The 22,984-nt window shown below is 42.4% G+C and overlaps 1 protein-coding gene across 2 annotated transcripts in view; it reads left to right on the forward strand.

Annotated features, from left to right (window-relative positions):
- The window catches only part of LRP6 (LDL receptor related protein 6), a 194,998-nt gene that overhangs the window by 122,373 nt on the left and 49,641 nt on the right, over nucleotides 1-22,984 (forward strand). For both annotated transcript variants that reach the window (XM_074936314.1, XM_074936305.1), the window contains exons 6-7: nucleotides 730-1,126; nucleotides 2,210-2,381. In XM_074936314.1, coding sequence (XP_074792415.1) covers nucleotides 730-1,126; nucleotides 2,210-2,381 — 569 coding nt within the window. The remainder of the gene's footprint in view (nucleotides 1-729; nucleotides 1,127-2,209; nucleotides 2,382-22,984) is intronic.

The raw sequence follows: 22,984 nt of genomic DNA on the forward strand, positions 1-22,984 counted from the left end.
ATATAGTCACAACAGATTTGTTGATTTGGTTTCACTGCTTTTGGAAGGACTCAATTTTTATTGATAAATATCGGTAAATATTGATTTCGCCATACACACACCCCGATGAAAAAGTATTTCCATTGATGATTAAAATTTACAGATAGAATAAGAAAATGCTGCTTGAGAGTTTATTTATTTGATTTAAGCATATTTTACCTTGTATATTTTGACATGTGATGTCGACAATTTATATTGTAACAGTTATAAACCCTCCCTTAATTTTCCACAGCTTTGTTATCGATTTACATTTTCAGTCTTAAAAAAACCTTAAAAATTAACGGGTATTAGCCATTGAAATTATATATAAAAAAATCTAATTTTGCCAAGTCTACGTATCTAAAACATACTGTAATATATTAAACTTTGCAAAATTTACATGCTATGTACAATTCAAGTTGGACCAAAAGGGCACTATTCATCAACATTTTCTTAATATCATGCAGATTTTAATAGTCCATTTCTACAGGAAATGTCCTCTGAATCATTCAGCACTGGATCCAAAATTCACACTGAAGAAGTTTGAGCCAGATTCTCCAGAGGTGCAAATCAATCTGCATAGTACCACTGAAGTCTGTGGGGCCACACTAATTGGCACCAGCTGAGAATCTTGCTAAGAATCTACATATTTATCATGTGCAATTTTTGAATTAAGGGTATTTTTTTTTTGTTTGGTTTTGGTGTATTCAGGTGCCACCGAATTACTGCTCCTAGCCCGGAGGACGGACTTGAGGCGCATTTCCTTGGATACCCCGGATTTTACAGACATTGTCTTGCAGCTAGAGGACATCCGTCATGCCATTGCTATTGACTATGATCCCGTGGAAGGATACATCTATTGGACTGATGATGAGGTGAGGGCCATTCGCCGCTCTTTCATAGATGGATCAGCTAGCCAGTTCGTTGTCACGGCACAGATTGCGCATCCCGATGGCATTGCTGTGGACTGGGTTGCCCGAAACCTTTATTGGACTGACACCGGCACTGATCGCATAGAAGTGACAAGACTTAACGGGACTATGAGAAAGATCTTGATATCAGAAGACTTGGAAGAACCAAGAGCAATCGTATTGGATCCCATGATTGGGTAAGGAAGTGTTTATAAATGTTTTAGAAAGTTGTATCATTCAGAAATGTAATGTGTACCCTTTAACAATGGCAGAGATTCATTGTAGCTCTCTGATGCCAAATACACTATGGTCTCTTTAAAAGGCAAACAAAAAATACAAACCCTAGTGATCTTTCTAGTGGAGTTCAAGCCTGTCTGTTTTCAGGAGTATAAATAATACCAATTTTTTTATCATGATATTAAACTCACTTTCACTCATCTGGCTTTTAACTGTAACATGATCTGGGCTATGCAGATATATGTACACTGATTTGAAAATTTAAGAACAAGTGATCTTTAATACCATTTGATTTGCGGGAGGTCTTACGTTTCCAAAGTTAAAATTTTTTAGTTTTTTTCAACCTCTTCCTCCTATTCTTTTCCTGTTTCTCATTTTGCAATTTCTCAGAATTACTAAATAAATTACATCTGAACCATTAGTGTCAGTTCTTGTTTAACACTGTGCTTGAACATCTCTAGCTGAAAAAGATTTTTAAAAAAGTCAACCCTGTCTCTGAATATAAAACACAAACAAAAATCTAGTAAAATAGGAACTGATGCCTATATGTACACCGGTGCAGATAGTGGAACATGAATATTACATATACTCTTTTTGCTTGAAATTAAAAAACCTGGATTATCTGCAAGTTACCAAATGGGGACAAATGAACTATTTCTACTTTTTGATTAATTGACTGGTCCTCTTTATTTCTTTCTGGTCTCTGCCCATGTTTCCAGATTTGGGTAACTAAGTAGAACTGGCTATTAATTGAAGCTCGTTAAAAATGGCTATACAATTATGAGAATTGCAGCGGGTTGTTATGGGAATTCTGTTTAAACTGACCAGTGCATTTACACATATAAGCACCATTGAGGACATATTGCACAAGTTGAATTTTACCACCTCAGTGATAGAAATCATGTTCTAGAAATGCATTGGTCTGTGTTGTATGTCTTCTGATCACATAGTTTTGGTGTGGGGGTATTAGAGATGAGCTGCATTAATGTTGAAAGCATTGGTTTTAAAGTATTTTTAAACTTCTCTTCTGCTCTCCATTGCAGATACATGTATTGGACTGACTGGGGAGAAATTCCAAAGATTGAGAGGGCTGCATTAGATGGGTCAGACAGAGTTGTGCTGGTGAATACTTCGCTTGGCTGGCCAAATGGACTGGCCCTGGATTATGCAGAAAGCAAAATATATTGGGGAGATGCGAAAACAGACAAAATTGAGGTTTGTTAATGGCATTTTTAATTAATTCTACACAGTTAAGACGATAGAGCAACTTCCATTTGTCTAGCTATAGACACTGATATATTTGCCATGAAGGTCTTCAGGAGGCAGCATAGGTGTGGAGGATTTACTCTGAATGAGGAACTCTTTAATTCTAATCCCAGGGACTTCCTCTGTGGCCTTGGGCAAGTCACTTCACTACTCTTCTTCAGTTTCTCTATCTATAAATTGGGAATAATAACCAGGTCTGGGGAGTGGGGATGGGTTGCTATTGGGAGGATTTGTTTAAAAAGGACACCTTTAGCCATATGTTTAAAAAAAAAACAGATTTCCTTACTTACATTGGTAATAACACATTAGGAAAAAATTATGTAAACATATGTGCGTTTTACTATTTGTGCTTTTTTTCCAATTCAGACAGTTTTAAAATAAATTAGTCATTTTCACATATTTCTAGTCAATTTCATTTCCAAGTTCTTATCTGCGTAGCACAATGTTGTAAGGGTTTCAAACATTGCAGGGGGAATAGGTTTCTCTCCTTCCCCCTTTCATTTCTTTTAAAAAAGAAACGGTGAAGGGCAAAATGAGGAAAGGGGAGGACAAGAAACATTTCTATTTGCCATAGGCCAATTTTCATACATTTTAATTTTGGGCTAAATTTGCTCTCTCTTTGTGTCTAATGTACAAGCCTTTGAGACTGTAAACAACTGAATATCAAATACCATTTTCACCAAAATGGTACATATGCTAAGGAGATTACTAGATCTCTGCTGTTTAAAAAAAGTAAACAAACCCCACTATTTGTGTAGCCTTAGTATAAGATGATCCTTTAACCTTGGAGAGAAAAAAGGAGCTCAGAATTAAATTTGTTGTGTAGCCTGTTTTCGGTATTTATTGATTTTTCTCCAAAAAAAAATTCTTGGATTTTGAAAAAGTCAGTATTCGGGCTTTACCCAGTTTTCACCAATTTTAGCTTTTTCAGGGCCCAGGAATTTTTTGTGGCGGAAGTGGACGGGATCAGGCACAAAAGGGGAGCAGAAGGCTGCACCCTGTCCACTTCCCAGAGAGAGCCCCCTGTTGGCCCTTTCAGTGTAGCCCTATCTGGTTCCTGGGATCACACTAAATGGCCAGGGGCAGGGTTGGGGGCTCTGTCCTGCAGGGGAAGTGGATGGCACTTTGTGCATGTGGTCTCGACTGCCAGGACCCAGCTCCCTGCCCATCTCTCTCCCCCACTGTGTACCAGCCAGCAATTAGACTCTGTGAGTACTGAGCTCCCTGCTGGACAAAGCCCTATCCTGACCCATACCCTTCAGTGTGACCCCAGGAAGTGGACGGCGTTATTCTGAAAGGCTGTGTTCAGGAGAGGGCTATGCCCTGCGGGAGTTGGGGGGGTCAGTACTCCCAAGGTGTAGCCTACTGTTGTCTTGGCCATGCTGAAGTGCCGGAGTCCTCTCTGCTTCCTCTGCGCAGTTGGGGAGCGAGACAGGCAGGGAGCCCGGGTCCTAGGAGACGAGGCTATATCACAAGTACATCACATCCCCAACCCCTGTGAGTAGTAAGTATACCTCCTGCTCTGTAGGGTGACCACCCACCCTGAAATGGGCTGGACAGTCATGAAATGCAGAGCCCAAGTCCTGGTTCCGGGCTCAATGTCTATGGGACAGCATTTGTCCTGGATTCCCTGCGTCACTGGTCTGCGCCTGTATGAGGCTCAGGGTGATGCCTGCGTCTTCCTGGTGCAGGGTGGAGGGGCAGAGGTGGACCTTAGTCTCCCTCCTCACCATGAGGTCCTGCCCCCCGCTCCTCCTCCTCTCCCTCCTGAGGCCTCTGCCAGGCCAGAAGCCGGAGCTGGGCATGTAAGAACCACCCAGGGAGCCTGTGCTGCTGTGGGGAGCCCTGGAGTCCCAGACCCTCCACCTGCCCTTGGGCGGTGCACCCCAGAGGCTGCTCCAGGACAGATGGAGGGTCTGAGGTTCCCCATAGCAGCCTGGACTCCCTAGGTGGCTCTTAACACAGTCCTGCTCCAGCTTCCAGCCTAGCCCATGGGGTGGGGCCTCGGGGGAAGAGGAGGAGCAGGAGGTAGGGACTTGGGAGGAAGAGGAGGGGCAGGACCACACAGAGGGCAGGGCACCTGCATGTGTCCTGCTTTTGCTTTCTGAAAAGGTGGTCACTCTACTGCCCTGCCTTGCCCATACCCTTCCTTTTTAATTTTTAATTATTTTTCACTCATTTTTAAAATTTTAGAATAAATACTAATAAATTCCTGTGAAGTTCTTTTAAAAAATAAAAACTGAAAATGAAGGGCCTTATGCATGGTCTAATTGTAGAACTTGGAACTGGTGTCAGGAAAACTCAGCCTGCTCCTGCTTGATAAGTGACCTTGTGTATGGACAAAGAGACATTTCAGTGTGATTACGCATTATTGTATACAAGTAGATTTTCCACACAAAATCATTAAATAGTGCTTGCTTTTTTGTTTTTCAATGTGTGGCATTACTCAAATAGTAATCTTATTGCATCACTAAAGAAGTCAGTGTCTCCTGCAAGCCAGATTTCTGGTATGTTTGTGCCACATATGTGCTCTATTATTTATTTTTACGCACTGATTCATGCTATGCTTTTCTGGAGCCCCCAGATGATGATAAAACATCAGCAGGGGTTAATGGAGAATGGTAGGGGGTGCAGCAGGGAGCTTTTGTTCCCATTTTATCTGGCAGCCTGCAGCAGGCAGAAGCAGGCTGTGTGGCTCAAAAGCTTCCTCATTTATCTCGGTCAGGTTTCACTGCTGATAAACTTCTATTGAAATGGATGGCTGCTATTGTGCTTACCAGTGGGGAAGATTTCTCATTGACTTGCTACAGGTTTAAAGGATTTTCCTGCCGTGCTATGAGGTTAAAAATGTATGATCTGCTCTGTTGAACTGTTTTTTTGTTTTCCTGCTCAAGTGAATACGGTCTTCTGGACACGTATGCTACCTGTTTTAAGACCTAGGATGGATTTTAAATGGCCAGCAAAACCTGTATTGTATAGAGTGTGTGTGGGTATTCACCCACGAAAGCTTATGCTCCAATACGTCTGTTAGTCTATAAGGTGCCACAGGACTCTTCGCTGCTTTTACAGATCCAGACTAACGCGGCTACCCCTCTGATGATTGATACAGCTGGTTTCCTTGCAATTTTTCAGTGTGTTTTTGCTTCAGTTATCTTTTATCAGTCCTCCTTCCTTTTCTCCATTCTTCTCAAATCCAGTGATGAAACAAACATACACCTACTGGAGGAGAGGGCGGGGGGGGGGGGGCAGCTTTGAGCAAAGACTGTGTGCTTCCCATACAGATCCAACCATTATCTAATGATTTTGAGTGCAGTTCTAACTTGAAATGTTTCTGTATGCCCAACTCTATTTATCATGCCTAGCATTAGTTTCCCTAACCCTGATGATTAATGGGGAACGTCTTTTATATCTTGCTTCTTTTCAGCATAAGTACACACATGCTTTCAGAACACAGCTTCATCGAGCAACAGAAAATGGAAGCTATTAAGATTTTTTTGGGGGGTACAAAGGTCTTGAACAGAGAAGACCTTATTGTGTATGACCAGGGAATTAAAAGCTTGGCATCTGGAGAATGCTCCATTCTGCATTCTAATCCTGAAATTGTAGGGCTACATTTTCCTTTGATGACAACACTCTCTCTATTTCATCAGTACCCTAATAAGAAAATTTTGTTTTCCAAGCATTCAAAAAAATGGTATTGAGACATTCTTTGTTTCATATATCTGTATATTGTGAAATACTGATGCGTAGACAAGCTTGATTGCTTTTGTTCAACCCCCACTTTTTAATAAAGCACTGAAAATTGAGAGGTAGAAACAGTCAACTCCCTGCCAAGTTGAACACACATGTTTTTGTATAGTTACATTTAGACAGAACCAATAGCTCTTGTAGATATTAGAAGTAAATGCAGATGAAGCATACATCTGAAACCGCTTTGCCTCTTAATTCTGCCCCTGGTATATTGTACAAATGAGAGATGTACAGTAACTCCTTGCTTAACGTTGTAGTTATGTTCCTGAAAAATGCTACTTTAAGCGAAACAATGTTAAGCGAATCCAATTTCCCATAAGAATTCATTTAAATAGCGGGGGTTAGGTTCCAGGGAAATTTTTTTCTCCAGACAGAAACTGTTTTATATCCGGGATTGGCAACCTTTGGCACGCGTCCCATCAGGGAAAGCTGCTGGTGGGCTGGGCCAGTTTGTTTACCTGCAGCTTCTGCAGGGTTGGCCAGTCGCAGCTCCCACTGGCCGTGGTTCACCATTCCAGGCCAATGGGGGCTGCAGGAAGCACCACGGGCTGAGGGATTTTGTGTCTGAACTCTTCTGTTTCCATCTCAGCTGCACATTGAGCTGAGATGGATGTTGGATTTAGGATTAAATCCAGAGTAACTTCTCCTCTTGTGTGTTCTCGAAGTAGCTGTTCCACGAACTCTAAACCATATGACCAGTTTATATGTGGGTGGTTGAAATCACCCATTTTTATTGCCTCATTAACTTTAAATTCTCTCTCAGATCACCCTCAACACTACAAACCTAATATCTTTCATTCTCTGAAGTGTGGTAATACAACCCTAGTAGATATATTCCTATTCTTATGATTTGGGATTTATATCCAAACTTTATGGTCCCTTCCACTCTGGTGTGTTGTTTTCATGGAATCTTTAAGTTGTTGTGCTCCCCCTCCATATCTACAATCTAATCTATCCTTGTGTAGTTTGTGCCCACGTAATATATTACCCCTTTGAGGTCATTCCACCATGTTTTAGAAGTGTTGAATGCTTGAAGTTTCTATTCCATTATCAGGAATACTTATTTGCCCATTTAAAACTTTTTATTTGTATATAGATGTTACCCCTCTCTCTCTCTGACATTTTTTAGGTTGTCACTGTGCTCTCAACCCTGTTTATCCTTCATTTCAACTGTAATTTCTGTCTGATCCTTTACTACCAAATGTAGTTTCTTTTGTATTACTGAGATTTCCTAGAGGATGTCATTGTTGATTGTCAGGAAGTTTGTAAACAGAAGCTGTTTTTCCCCTATTTACTTGGGTATCTTTGGCCTGAGTCAATCCCATTGATAACACAATCCATTGTTTCTGAAATCAATTTGTCACCATGAAAGTAATTAGGGTGTTAAAAATGCTAGATTTGAGACACTGCTTAATTGATACATTGGGAGAAGCTGTCTGATGGGAAATGAGTGAATTTATGCAATAACAGAAGTGGAATAGAATCATAGAATATCAGGGTTGGAAGGGACCTCAGGAGGTCATCTAGTCCGACCCCCTGCTCAAAGCAGGACCGATCCTCAATTAAATCATCCCAGCCAGGGCTTTGTCAAGCCTGACCTTAAAAACTTCTAAGGAAGGAGATTCCACCACCTCCCTAGGTAACGCATTCCAGTGTTTCACCACCCTCCTAGTGAAAAAGTTTTTCCTAATATCCAACCTAAATCTCCCCCACTGCAACTTGAGACCATTACTCCTTGTTCTGTCATCTGCTACCACTGAGAACAGTCTAGAGCCATCCTCTTTGGAACCCCCTTTCAGGTAGTTGAAAGCAGCTATCAAATCCCCCCTCATTCTTGTCTTCCATAGACTAAACATCCCCATCTCCTCATAAGTCATGTTCCAGTCCCCTAATCATTTTTGTTGCCCTCCACTGGACTCTTTCCAATTTTTCCACATCCTTCTTGTAGTGTGGGGCCCAAAACTGGACACACTACTCCAGATGAGGCCTAACCAGTGTCGAATAGAGGGGAACGATTACGTCCCTCGATCTGCTGGCAATGCCCCTACTTATACATCCCAAAATGCCATTGGCCTTCTTGGCAACAAGGGCACACTGTTGACTCATATCCAGCTTCTCGTCCACTGTAACTCCTAGGTCCTTTTCTGCAGAGCTGCTGCTGAGCCATTCGGTCCCTAGTCTGTAGCGGTGCATGGGATTCTTCCGTCCTAAGTGCAGGACTCTGCACTTGTCCTTGTTGAACCTCTTGAGATTTTTTTTGGCCCAATCCTCCGATTTGTCTAGGTCCCTTTGTATCCTATCCCTACCCTCCAGCGTATCTACCTCTCCTCCCAGTTTAATGTCATCTGCAAATTTGCTGAGGGTGCAATCCACACCATCCTCCAGATCATTTATGAAGATATTGAACAAAACCGACCCTTGGGGCATTCCACTTGATACCGGCTGCCAACTAGACATGGAGCCATTGATCACTACCCGTTGAGCCCGACAATCTAGCCAGCTTTCTATCAACCTTATAGTCCATTCATCCAGCCCATACTTCTTTAACTTGCTGGCAAGAATACTGTGGGAGACTGTGTCAAAAGCTTTGCTAAAGTCAAGGAACAACACGTCCACTGCTTTCCCTTCATCCACAGAACCAGTTATCTCGTCATAGAAGGCAATTAGATTAGTCAGGCATGACTTGTCCTTGGTGAATCCATGCTGACTGTTCCTGATCACTTTCCTCTTCTCTAAGTGCTATGTTTATGATGTCTGCAGTAATAGAAAAGGAAATGCAGAAAAGATATAATTTTAGTAAGTTTTTGGGCAATATCCTTGTTATACACTTACGGTGTTTTATCTGAGAGCAAAAGTGGGTTCTGTAACACCTAACATGGAAAGAACAATTAGATCTTGAGTAGAATTATTACAAATTTGCCTTCTTTACCATCACATTATAAGTATTATCCATACTAAGTAATGATATTAGTTTTGCATACTGTTGTGTATATACATGTACAGATCCCATGCTAGACCAGCTAATAACTACCTCAACAATTAAAATGTCTGAACTAGAGGGTCACACTTCGTTGCTTGTGTAAGATAGGCACATTGCATACACTAGAGGCTCCTTGGATTCCTGCATTCACCCCTGACGAGCTCTTTGTGTGCCACCTTCCTGGACCACTGTATTTCCTGAAACCCCCAAGCTCCCCATGGCAGGGGCTGTGTGTGCTCTCCGTGTCACTTTCTCCCCCATACCAGGGTTCCCCATTCTCGCTTCCATGCTAGGGGCTCTTTGTGTGCCCCCATTTTCCCCCTTACCTCCACCATTCTTATTTATGTTCTTTCTGTGTGGGAGATAAGTAATTCAGGGTGTCGACATTTTAAACCGTGTTGGGAGGAAGGGCAGAGCTGAGATGGGTGTGTTATGCTGGAAGGTGGTAATGGCTGCCATCTGCTGGTTCTTTGATCTATAGACAGTTACAGAGGTGGTTGGAGTTGCTAAGTTTGCAACCAGATGCCAGGGGCTTTGTGTGTCCTCCGTTTTCCTTTTCCTGTCTCCTGAATTTCACCCAAATCAATATGGTTGTGCCCATTGATGCGTAGAACATTCCCTGGCATATTGGAGTTGATCAGATGTGGCATTCAAAAGTTATTGTGTTCTGAAATGCCATCAAGTTGAGTGACAAGGTGGGAGAGGTAATATCTTCAGAAGTTGATCCAATAAAAGACCTTGTCTCACCCACCTGGTGTCTCTAATATCCTGGGACCAGCATGGCTACAACTACACTATATCAAGATGAGCGTAAGGCCTTTCAAACTTGGCCAAATCTGAATTTAAGAATGGCCATACTAGGTCAGACCAATGATCCATCCCGCTCAGTATGCTGCCTATGACAGTGCCAGATTTTCCAGGGGAGTGTGTAGCATATTGATTATTTAGAATGTGGATTTTTGGTTTTGTTTTTGGGGTGGGAGGGCATTTTTGAGGAGGGACAACTTGGTGTGAAATGTTGTTGGGGTGTCTTATATTCTTTTGAATTATTTTTAAAGCTGTTGTTCTTACAGCAACAAGGTGCCTATTAAATGCTTTTTTTTAATTTCATGAAGTGACCACAGTACATAGCATTAAAACCATTGTCCTTTCTTCAGAAATAATTAATACAAAAATCTCCCAAAATCAGGTAAGCTGAACCGAACACCAAGAGTGTTTTCAGTCATGTTCTGAAATGATGCTAAGGTAATCTTCAGAATGACAATAGAAATAATACTGAAAATGCTGAAAGGTCACTTCACTGGGGTCCCCCCATATAACTCTGCCAATACACCATAGTAATGATTTGCCAAACCTTCCTGTTCTAATGGGAACTGACTGGAATTTACTGATGAAATGGCCAAGGTGTTTTGACTAGATTGAGACCACCAGTCAAATGTCAGCTAGCGCTGCCAGAAGTGGAATGTCACTGTATCAGCCCACTTATATCACTTCGTTGTTGTTGGTATTCAGAAGTGAATTACATCTAGAATATTTGGCAAAAATTGAGACACCGAACAAATTGCTCTGGTGCAAAATTCCACTCTGAAGTTTTTTGGTTTCAGATGGAAACAATACTATGAGAGATTAAGTTGTATGTATTATTCACATCGTGTTTGGTCATCAGCATCTTAAGATATGGCCACTGTTTTTTGTTTTAATTAATTTTATTTTCAACATGCTATATTTTTTTTGAAGTTTTGTATTGATATTGTTTTCTTTGACTGATTTGCAAGACCCTTGCCCAGAGGAAAGACCATTTGCATTTCTTGTGTGTGATTTCCTCCTCCCCCCCTTTCATAGAACTACTCGCTCTTTCAGTAAAGGTAGTGTTTGTGGTTAAGCCACATCTGTTTCCTGTTGTAGCCTGTATTCTCACTGTGGTCTGAAGTATTTAGAATGGCCTCAGAATGTGAAACCCACACCACACTGTGGTTAAAGCAGCACAAACCACTGGAGACACTAGTTCAGATTATAAGGCAGGTTTCTTAACCAGGGATTCAGAGTGCCTGGTTATCAGTTTGGCTGAATAATCCAGTTTGGGATCCCTCAGAGGAGTACACATGCAAGGAAGATCAGCATGTGACCTGATTGTTCTCTGAATTTCACAGTCTGAAGAGTGTATGTTGAAATCCTCTAGAATGAGTTGATTTATGACTGTTTTTTCCTCTCTTCTGTATAGAATGTATGCATCGCCCCAGCATCCCTTCTTGCTTTTCCCCCTGCATCACTCTGGTTCTTTTTTGTTTTGTGAATTACACATCGGGATCCTTTTAAAACCTTTTGAAATCCAGCTAAGGTCAGTAGGAACTAAATGTTGCTGTCTGTTTGGTCACGATGGAATTACTGCTGCTCTAACTCCAGCTCTTTGTAGACAGATGTGCCCTTTAAGAAACTTCTTCACCACAGTTGGCACTAATTAACAACACTTCTTGCCAGTCTCTGCCGAGTGGTTATGGTTTGAATGGGCATGGAACCTGATTTATGCTCCCACCCTTCCAGGTGAGGATTGGGGCATGTGTGGGCAAGGTTGCACGGCCATAGTGCTGTACCTGGACTGCCAATCCAGCACCTTTTCACCAGTGTTAAGTTCACTTAAATAACCAAGTTTTCTTGTTGCCCACCTAGGACTTGGGAGACCTGGGTTCTATTCCCTGCTCTGCTACAGACTTCCTGAGTGATCTTGGGCAAGTTACTTAGGCCTGATCTACACTACAAAGTTAGGTCTGTGTATGCGTGTCTATGTTCAAATCTGTCGCCAGCTGACATAAGCATCCATTTACAGCAGTATAGTAAAACCATCTCCCTGAATGGCGTAGAGCCATGGTTGACCTAATGAGGGCAACATCATGTGAGTGTAGACACTACGTGACCTGACTCGACCCTAACAGTCTTTCAGCAGCTGTCTCACAATGCCCCGTTCCCTGTGACAGTGACCATTCTGGCCACAGTTTTAAACTCCACTGTCCTGGGGTCATGGAGCCCAGAAGCCACATCCACCCCTTAAGCTTCCCACATGTTTGTGGAGTGCCTCATCCTGATTACACACCTAGGAGCTCACCCTTATGTGCAGCTGCCCAACAGATCATGTACGACTAGGTGTGTTTCTGCCTGGAATACACAAGTATTGGATCTCCTTAGCCTGTGGGGAGAAGAGGCTGTGAAAGCACAGCTACGGACCAACCATAGAAACATGGACATCTACGATCATATTGCACAGGGGATGCGGGCAAAGGGGTATGACAGAGAGCAGCAGCAGTGCCGCGTGAAAGCGAAGGAACTTTGTCAGGGATACCAGGCCTAGGAGCATAACAGCAGATCAGGTACTGAGCCGCGGACCTGCATGCCATATTTGGCAGAGACCCCACCAGCACTCCGCAAACCACTATGGGTACCTTTGAGGAGCCCAAAACAGAAGCCCCTTTTGTGAACAGTGAGGGGGGGATTCCGACCATGCCGCAAGCCAGGACCTATTTGAGGCTCCTCCACAGCCTAGCCAGTCTGAGCCGGTAGTTGAATCTTTCCTTGGTGCTGTCAAGGTGGCCAGTGCCCAGCTTCATGAGCCAGGGGAGCAAGGGGTAGGCTGAGTCCTCCAGGATCAGCATGGGCATTTCAGCGTCACTGATGGTAATCTGCCGGTTGGGAAAGAATGTTTCTGCTTGCAGCTTTCTGAGCTTTCTAAGTCCTGTGTTCTTCAAAATGTGAGATATCAATGAAGCATTCTCTGTGATCCATCATTGCTTGCATAACGATAGAAAAGTAGCCTTTCTGTTGAAGTACTCAGTAGCAAGGTGGGCTAGTGCCAAAATAGGGATGAGCATGCTGTCTGTCTCCCCACCACAGTTCGGGAACTCATTGCTGCAGATCCATCCACTAGGTCCTGCATGGTGCTGAGAATCTCAGTTCTGTGCATCAGGAGATGATTAATGGTCCTACATGCTTGCTAAATGGAAGGATAAACAAAAATAGGTCTGCAGCTAGGGTTGATTTCAAAACGGCAAATGGTATAAAATTAAGGGAATTAGTTAGGGAAGTGGACTGTACTGAAGAACTTCAGTATCTGAATGTAGAGGAGGCTTGGAATTATTGGAAGTCAAAGATGCAGAAACTATCAGAGGCCTGCATCCTGAGCAAAGGGAAAAAATTCGTGAGGAAAGATTACAGACTAAACTGGATGAGCAAGCATTCAAACAGGTTATTAAGAGAAAGCAGAAAACCTACAAGGAATGGAAGAAGGGATGGATCAGCAAGAAAAGCTACCTGTTGGAACTCAGAAAATATAGGGGGAAAAGTGAGAAAACTGCCAAAAGCCAAGCAAAGTTGGACCTTCCAATGGAAATTAAAACAATTAGTAAAAAGTTCTTTAGCCGTATAAATAAAAAGAAAACAAGGAAAGAGGTGGGACTGCTAAACACAGAGGAGGGAGTGGAGATTAAAGATAATCTACCTATGGGCCAATACTTAAAAGAATACTTTGCCTCACTTTTTAATAAGGATAATGAGGAGTTTGGGGGGCAGTGGCCGGCTGGTTAATGGGAACAAGGATGTGGAAGTAGAAATGACCATATCTGAGGCGGAAGCCAAACTCAAGTAGTTTAATGGGACAGAATCTGGGGGCTCAGATAATCTCCATCCAAGAGTATCAAAGGAACTGATACATTAAATTGCAAGCCCAATAGCAAGGATTTTCAATGACTCTGTAAACTTAGGGGTCATACCCTATGACTGGAGAATTGCAAATATGTTACCTATATTTTATGAAAGGTGGGAAAAAGTGATCTGGGAAACGACAGGCCTCTTAGTTTGACCTCAGTTGTATGCAAGAACTGAGAACAAATTTTGAAAGAGTAGTTAAGGACATAGAGGTAAATAGTAATTGGGGTAAAATACAACATAGTTTTGCAAAACGTAGATCATGCCACAGTAACCTGATCTCTTTCTTTGAGAAGATAACCAATTTTCAAGACAAAGGTCATGCTGTAGATCTAATCTATGGATTTCACACATTGTCAATTATTAGTTAAATTGGAGAAGATGGGGATTAATATGAGAATTAAAAGGTGGGTAAGGAACTGGTTAAAGAAAAGACAACAACGGATCATACTGAAAGGTGAATTGCTAGGATGGAGGGAGGTTACTAGTAGAGTTCCTCAAGGATCAGTCTTGGGACCAGTGTTGTTTAACATTTTCATGAATGATCTTGGCAGAAAAAGTAGGAGTTTGGTAATAAAATTTATGGATGGCACAAAGATGGGAAGCAGTGCCAATATGGAAGAGGACTGGAATATCATACAAGAAGATTTGGACAACCTTGAAAACTGGAGTAAGAGAAGTGGGATGAAATTTAATAGTACAAAATGAAAGGTCATGCAACAAGAATTTTTGCTATAAACTGGGGTCTGATCAGTTGGATGCAACAGAGGAGGAGAAAGACCTGGGTTTGAATAGTTCTTAATAAACTTTAATAGATTTAATAATTTTAATAGTTTTTAGTATCTTTTAGCTTTAGATTAAGCTATGGGGGAACCCCTCATACTCTGTTTGGGTATCAGACTATTCCCAGAACTCTGGGCTTCAAACTCTGCGCTTGCTGTCCACAGTCCTTCTCAGTCACTGATGACTACCAGTGCTGTCTCTGCTGCTTGGGAGAAGTTCATATCATGGCTTGGTGCAGTGTTTGCCAGTCCTTCCCCAGCCGTACCCAAGAAGGGTGGGCGTTTAATCTCCGCAAGTATCTCATGGAGAAGGCAATGAGACCCTGATTGGAAACCCCCCCTCAACTCCATACATTGGCCTGAGTCATCAAGTAGCGTGCCTTCTGCTGCAAAGTCCAACCCCGGTGCCAGGGAATCCAGCCCCACACACCCCATGGCAGGGCCTACTTGGGAAGTTAGGAAGCACTCCTCATAAGCAAGGGAATAAGTCTTACTTTAAGTCCACTTCAAAGAAATCGGATGTGCCTGTAAGCAAATCCACCAGTTCAGCCCATGAGGACTTAAGATGTCCTAAGTCCCACAGGCAAGACAAGAAGCCAGAAACATTAGGCTCCAATGGTACTGCTGTCCCTTTCACATCAATATTTATCCCACTCACAGACTATATCTCAGATTTATGGGCTCCAGCCATTTCCAATACGGAGTCCTACCCTTTGGGATAGCTACCACCCCTAGAGTCTTTACCAAGATATTTTCAGTGGTAGCAGCTCATGTCAGACATTGTTTTCCCATACTTTAATGACTGGCTCTTCACCACCAAATCATGCCAAGAAGTCTGTATGTCAGCCTCTATAATGCTCTGCCTCCTTTCCTCACTGGGAGTCAGAGTAAACATTGAAAAATCTGTTCTTACCCCCTGCAATCTTTGGATTTCATTGAGGCAACCCTGAACTCTGTCACTGCAAGGGTGTACTTGCCCACAGACAAGTTCCAGACCATGAATGATGATATAGCTCACATCTTGAGCAACCCTCAGGTCACTACTTGGTCACTGTGTCCCTACTTGGCCACATGGCCTTGTGCACATACGATACTCCATTCGCAAGTCTCCACCTTTGTTGCCTTCAAACATGGCTACAGTTGGTTTATTCTCCAAGCGATCATTCCACAAAACTCACACTGACAGTTCCCACCAAGGACAAATCTTCATATGTATGTGTGGGGGTCCCCTTTCTCTCCTCTTCACTGAACAAGGTCATAATTATAGATGCGTCCCTACTAGGTTGGGGAGCCCATGTGGGCAACCACCCGGTGCAAGGAACATGGACAACTCTAGAGTCCAGAATGCACATCAGTGCCCTGGAATTAAGGGTGAGAAGGCAGGCATGTGAATTTTTTCTTCCATTCATCCACTCTCACCATATCCTGATAATGTCAGACCAACACCGTGACGGTTTTCTACATCAACAAGCAAGACAGAGCAAGATCTGCCTCTCTGTGTGCAGAAGCAGTCAATCTCTGGAACCGGTGCATCAGCAGTCAGATCACCCTATTTACAGCCTAGCTTCTAGGGAAGCAGAATGTACTCTGTCTCCCTCAGCAGGCACTTTGCTATCGACTGCAAGTGGGGAAAATCACGACAAGTGCTGCATGGCATTTTCACGTGATGTTTGCTTCCCAGGCCAACAACATGTGCACCACCTATTGCTCCAGAGGAGCCCTAGGTTACTGCTCCCAGGGTGATGCTCTCCTTCTTTCCTGATCAGAGCTGTTCAACTATGCCTTGTCTCCACTGCCGCTCCTGCAGTGAATGCTATGCAAGATCTGGCGGTACAGGGCAACAGTCATCCTGATCACCCCTTTTTGGCCTAGACAGTTCTGGTTCCCCAACCTCCTGTGCATGTTGTCTCGTCTGCCAATTTCACTGCCAATGTTTCCCGAGCTCCTGACCCAATACAGCAGCAAGATCTAACACTCTAAACCATGACCACTCCATCTCAGGACCACAGTTGCCAACTTTCATGCAGTAAATAAAAACCCTGACTTTCACAATAAGCCAAAAATCAAGCTAATCCCATTTCAAAACCAGGCCAAAACAAGCCAATCCCTAAGAACCCCAACACTCTGTGACTAGATCCCCCTGGCGTGAAATCTGGGACTGTGGTGAGCCCGCTGTGCACCCCGACTCTCTTCTCACCTTTCCCCTGCTTGCCGGGAGCCGATTTTAAAAAAAAAAAAAAAAAAAGGGAAGGAAGCAGCAACAACCAACACACTACAAGCCCAACAAGCTACAAGCCAAAAACTAGCCAACAAGCAACTCTCAAGCCAATAACAAGCCCAATTTCTGCGTTTTTTTTTCTCCACGGGTTTGGCATGTCTGCTCAGGATGTGGTATTTGGATGGGCACCATCCCTAGACTGTACATGCTTCTCAGCCCTGTGAGAGATCCTCTCTGATAGCAGAAAGGACTTGACTAGGGACCTAGCTAAATGGAAACATTTCTTGTCCTGGACACAACAAAGAGGTGTTCTACCAGAAGCTACGGATATTCCACTCATCCTACACTATATTCTAACTTTGAAGACATCGGGTTTCTCCCTCAGTACCATGATAGTCTACTTGGCAGCAGTCAGTGCATTCCATCAACCTACTGAGGGCTACTCTATTTTCGCACAACCACAAACCAGTCGGTTCCGACTTCTGGAAAGGCCTGATAAGAACTTTGCCACCTTCTCAAAAGATTGCACCCCAATTGGACTCGAAACTTGTTCTTTTGGTACTGACAAGTGCTCCCTTTGAGCCCTTTGCTACTTGCTCCATCTCCCTCCTCTTCATGAAGGTCACCTTTTTTGTAATCCCATCGGTGAGGAGAGTCGGCGAAGGCAGACCCTCCATAAACCATGTTTCATAAAGATAAAGTTTCTTTAAACTTACATCCCAAATTTATCCCTAAAGTGGTTATGGAATTTCACCTTAACCAATCCATTCACTTACCTGTATTCTTCCCAAAACCACATACATTTCTAGAATAACAGACTCCACTCGGTCAACGTATGACAAGCCTTGGCCTTTTATCAACAGAGAACAAAACCAATCAGGAAGTCCCCGAGATTGTTTGTCACTGTAGTGGAGAGAGTCAGAGGGCATGCCATCTCCACCTAGAGAATTTCCAAATGGGTCTCTGGCTGCATTCTACTCTATCAGCTCTCAAGCCTCCCTCCCCCTACAGGGGTACGAGTTCACTACACTAGAGCTCAAGCAACAACCATAGTGTCTCTTCAGGACGTACCCCTCCTAGATACCTGTAAACTGGCCACGTGGAGCGCTGTCCACACAATTACCAGGCATTATGCCCTGGTACAGGACTCAGCTGCTGATGCCTCCTTTTGGATGGCAGTTTTCCATTCAACCTTACCAGCCTCAGCCTCACGCCTTCCCCCTGCTTAGATACTACTTGTCAGTCACACACAGTGGAATGCAATAGGGACCATCACTCCAGGAACCAGAGGAGGTTACTTACCCGTACCTGGAGGTTCTTTGAGAAGTGTGGTCCCTCTCTATATTCCAATACCCACCCTCCCTTATTCACAGTAGAAAAGGACCTGAAGAGGTGGTTGGTCTGTCTCGCCCTTTATTGCCTCTGTCGGAAGCACCAAGCAAGACAGGGCACATGTGCAGACCAATCGACACTACTTTCAAATTTTCTGACTCCCAGCGCATGGTGCGCATGCGTAACCCACAGTGGAATAGAGATATGGGCCCCACATCACAAAGAACCTCCAGTTGCAGGTAAGTAATCTTCTTAAACACTCCAAAGCAGAAATTCACAAAGGGCTAGGTGATGGTTTCCTTTCTCTTCTCCTCCCTGCCCCCTCCCCACCTTCCTTTCATGACAAGTGTGGTAGATTGCTCTGTTTTAATAGCATAGCTTGCCATTTAAAGCTTATGTGAGCTTCCATTTAGTTCACAGTGCACGCTTTTTAAGTAATCTTTTACCAGCAGTTCCCAGGACACCGTCTCTAATACCACAATTGTATTCTGTTGTAAGTACAGGGTGAAAGTGTGGTAGCTTAGCTAATGCAGTGTGGTGGCTACTTTTGGTAACTAGTGACATTTTAATGATGACTACTGTTTATTTTATTTGGTCACTTCCACTTACAGGATCTGTTTATGTCTAGGCATGCCCCATAGCTGGCTGTTCTGCTTAGCAAGCACTAATTATTGTGAATTAATTAGTTACAGACAAGTGGCTTATCTTTATGGCTTCGGGAGGAAAAAAGTGAAGTCAGCACAGAGAATTAGAACAACTGTGAAAGTCAGCAAGATGCTGATAAGATAAAATGTGGATGGTGAGTTTCACTTAAAGGGTGGAGATGTTTTCTTTACCAGTGAAGATTTTTGTAAAAGGGGGCTCTGCACGCTGATTAGAGAGACTAGTGGCTTGAAGGTTGGAGAGACTGTTGGCTTGAGCAAAAGGTGTTAGTCACAGTTTGCCTTACAGACATTTTTTAGAGCAGTTTCATGGTTCTTCAGTTAAGCATCTTTGTTCAGGCACCTCATTTGTCAAAAAAGAATGTCGGGGAACCATGCAGCTAGGAAAAAATGGGGGAAGTCAGCAGATGTTGAAAGTTTCTGAAGTAGAATAACAGCACAGTTTTCGAAAGGAAGTCTAAAAATTAAACGATCTGTAATGAGAAGAGCAGCATTTGGATTTGGTTATTGGTGTAAAAAGCTTAAGGTGTAGACCTAGGTTGGTAAATGTACCTTAATACAAAATTAGGTTTGGAAAAATGTGCTTATTGTACTTTCAAAAGAATCTTAATACATGTAGCAATATAAATTTCACAAAGTAAAATGTAATGCCTACCTTATTTTTGTGGACACTGTGTGTGTGTGGGTGTAAATATACAGTGTACAATAATGGGCTAAAACTTTTTGATGTGACCATTTCATGGAGTAATTTTGAATTTACTTCTAAGACAAATTTAAAGCCCATTCCTCCAAGCCAGCAAACATACAAAGCTTCTATTTTCAGAAGGATTTCTGTCCAAGGAGGGAAGGCTCACAGGACTGGGTACTCAATGTGGGATGGGGAAAATTGAGCATTACCAGAAAGTTTTGCGACATAATCACTTCTGATCAAAAAGATGTGTTTGGAGACTATGGTGGTGGTCCAAAGTGGTGGCTGGAAAAATTTTTTTAATATGGAAGATATTAGAAATTACCTTTTAAAAAAAAATAACTAGCCTGCTCTGCATTATGCCGAGAAAGATTTGGGTTTTTTTTGTTCTTCATTTCCCCCTTCACCCTGGCCGCCACTGCCCTGAGGATTGCAAGTGGGAGTGGAAGGGGGGATGGTGCACTAGAGAGGCAGGCTGCTAATCCCGTAGTGCTAGGAAGTTTTTCTAACCACAAAACAGTGGCCCCCCTGGTTAATGCATTGGTGTTGACTGACACTGAAGGTTGTCTTTGCACACATCTTTAGGGTGGGTCATGGAGAGAAGAGGAAGCCCCCAGGGCTCTTCCAGGGATGCGCAGGGCCCATTTAAAACAATACGTGAATGTGATTCAGAAGTTTCTGCTGTCCCCAATCTAGTGTTCCAAAATAAGGCGGTTTTGTCAGAAGATCTTGGGTAACACTGTAGGTTCTAGAAGGGGGAGAAAAGTTGATGCTTTTTGAGCTGTTGCAGGGATGAGAATGCTATCTGGATACTTCATAAAGTTTTCCGAAAGATGGATGAATTTTACAAGTTATGCAATATTTTGGCATGGAAGTAAAAGGAAAAGTCTTTCCTGAAATGTTCATTTGTTGAAAACAAATGGAAAAATATTTAAAGTAAATGCAGTATATTTCAGTAGTGATTTCTCTTTGCACAAAATTCAGTAATCATATCAAATCATGTTGTAACATGATTGTTACGTTGACATAGAAATACGTCTTTTAAAATATTAGTTTCCTTCCACCTCCATCACTTAGTATTTACTAATAATATTTAGCACTTACCCAGTGCTTTAACATGGTCAAATGCTGTACAAAGGTTAGTTAATCCTCCCAGTGCCCCTTTGAGGAAGGTAAGAATTACACAGTTTTAGCAACGGGGAAACTGAGGTAGAGAATTGAAGTGTCTTGACCAAAGTCACCAAGTGATTTACATTATTTTTATTGTTCAGAAGATGTTGATCTTAGTTGTAAAGAACACAAAAATGGCTTGTTATTTAAAATGATGGATACAGTTAGTTCTCCCTAACCCTCTAGTTTGCAGAATCTGCTGTGTGGAATATTATCATTCGTCCTGAGCTGGACTAAGCTGTCATAGAAGGGACTGCTAACTAGCCTATATGCTGAGCCAAGACTTCCTGACATTCTAAACTTGTATTCATTCTCCAGATCACACTACCCCTCCCATTTAAAATGAAAAGTAATAAAGATAACATAGAAAGGAGATCGGAGGTATAGGACTGGAGGTGTGACTGATATGCCTAGTTTGGGATCACAAAATAAATAGCAACTAATGTGGTGATTTTAAAAATGTCTCCGGAGGCAATCCTGGCAGTTGGAGGCTGGTAAGCCTAACTTGAATATTGGGCAAATTGGTAAAAAACAAACAAACAAACAAACAAACCTATAATAACAGAATGATAAGGCACATATGTGAACACAGTAAGTTGAGAAAGAGTCAGCGCAGCTTTTGTAAAGGGAAGTCATGCCTCACCAATCTATTGGAATTATTTGAGGGTATCTGTAAGCGTGTGGATAAGGATGATCCAGGTGATATAGTATACGTGGGCTTTCAGAAAGCATTTGACAAGGTCCCTCATGAAAGGCTCTTAAGATCTTGGGAGACAGACCAGTCCTCGCTTACAGACAGCCCCCCAGCCTGAAGCAAATACTCTCCAGCAACCACATACCAGAAAAAAAAACACTAACCCAGGAACCTATCCTTGCAACAAAGCCCGATGCCAACTCTGTCCACATATTTATTCAAGTGACACCATCATAGGACCGAATCACATTAGCCATGCCATCAGGGGCTAGTTCACCTGCACATCTACCAATGTGATATATGCCATCATGTGCCAGCAATGCCCCTCTGCCATGTATATTGGCCAAACCGGACAGTCTCTACACAAAAGAATAAATGGACACAAATCAGACGTCAAGAATTATAACATTCAAAAACATTTCAATCTCTCTGGCCACTCAGTAAAACACTTAAGGGTGGCAATTCTGCAGCAGAAAAGCTTCAAAAACAGACTCCAACGAGAAACTGCTGAGCTTGAATTAATATGCAAACAAGATACCATTAACCTGGGTTTGAATAGAGACTGGGAATGGCTGGGTCATTACACATATTGAATTTATTTCCACATGTTAGGTATCCTCACACCTTCTTGTCAACTGTCTAAATGGGCCATCTTGCTTATCACTACAAAAGTTTTTTTTTTCCTGATGTGATAATAGCTCATCTTAATTAATTAGCCTCTTACTGTTTGTATGGCAACTTCCACCTTCTCTGTATGTGTATATATATCTTCTTACTATATGTTCCATTCAATGCATCCAATGAACTGGGCTGTAGCCCACGAAAGCTTACGCTCTAATAAATTTGTTAGTCTCTAAGATGCCAAAAGTACTCCTGTTTTTTTTAAGTAAACTAAGTAGTCATGGCATAAGAGAGAGAGTGTCTTCTCATGGATCATAAAGTGGTTTAAAATGTAGGAAGCAAAGGATTTGAATAAATGGTCAGTTTTCACAACAGTGAGAGGTAAACGTCAGGGTCCCTCAAGGATCGGTACTGGGACCTGTGCTGTTCAACGCATTCATTAGTGATCTGAAAAAGGGAGTGAAAACTGAGGAGGCAGAGTTTGCAAATGATACAAAAATATTCAAGATCGTTAAATCCAAACAAAACTGAGTGACTGGGCAAAAAAAAAAGAGAAAATTCAACACAGGTAAATGCAAAGTATAGTAATGCACATCTGGAAAAATAACCCGAACTACACATATATGATGATGGGTTCTAAAATAGCTGTTACCACTCAAGAAAGATCTTGGAGTCACCATGGATAGATCTCTGAAAACTTCAGGTCAATATGCAGCAGCAGTCAAAAAGTTTAATTGAAAAGGGGTAGAAAATAAGATGGAAAATATCATGCCACTATATAAATACCGATATCTTGAATACCAGTTCTGGTTCTTGAAAACCAGTTCTGGTTGCCACATCTCAAAAAGGCATAGTGGAACTGGAAAAAGGGTTCAGAGAAGACGGCAAAGATAATCCAGGTATGGACTGACTTCATTACAAGGAGGAACTAAAAAGATTAGGGCTGTTTAGTGAGAAGAGACA

Source organism: Natator depressus, chromosome 1 (assembly GCF_965152275.1).
Source record: "Natator depressus isolate rNatDep1 chromosome 1, rNatDep2.hap1, whole genome shotgun sequence".
Lineage (NCBI taxonomy): Eukaryota > Metazoa > Chordata > Testudines > Cheloniidae > Natator > Natator depressus.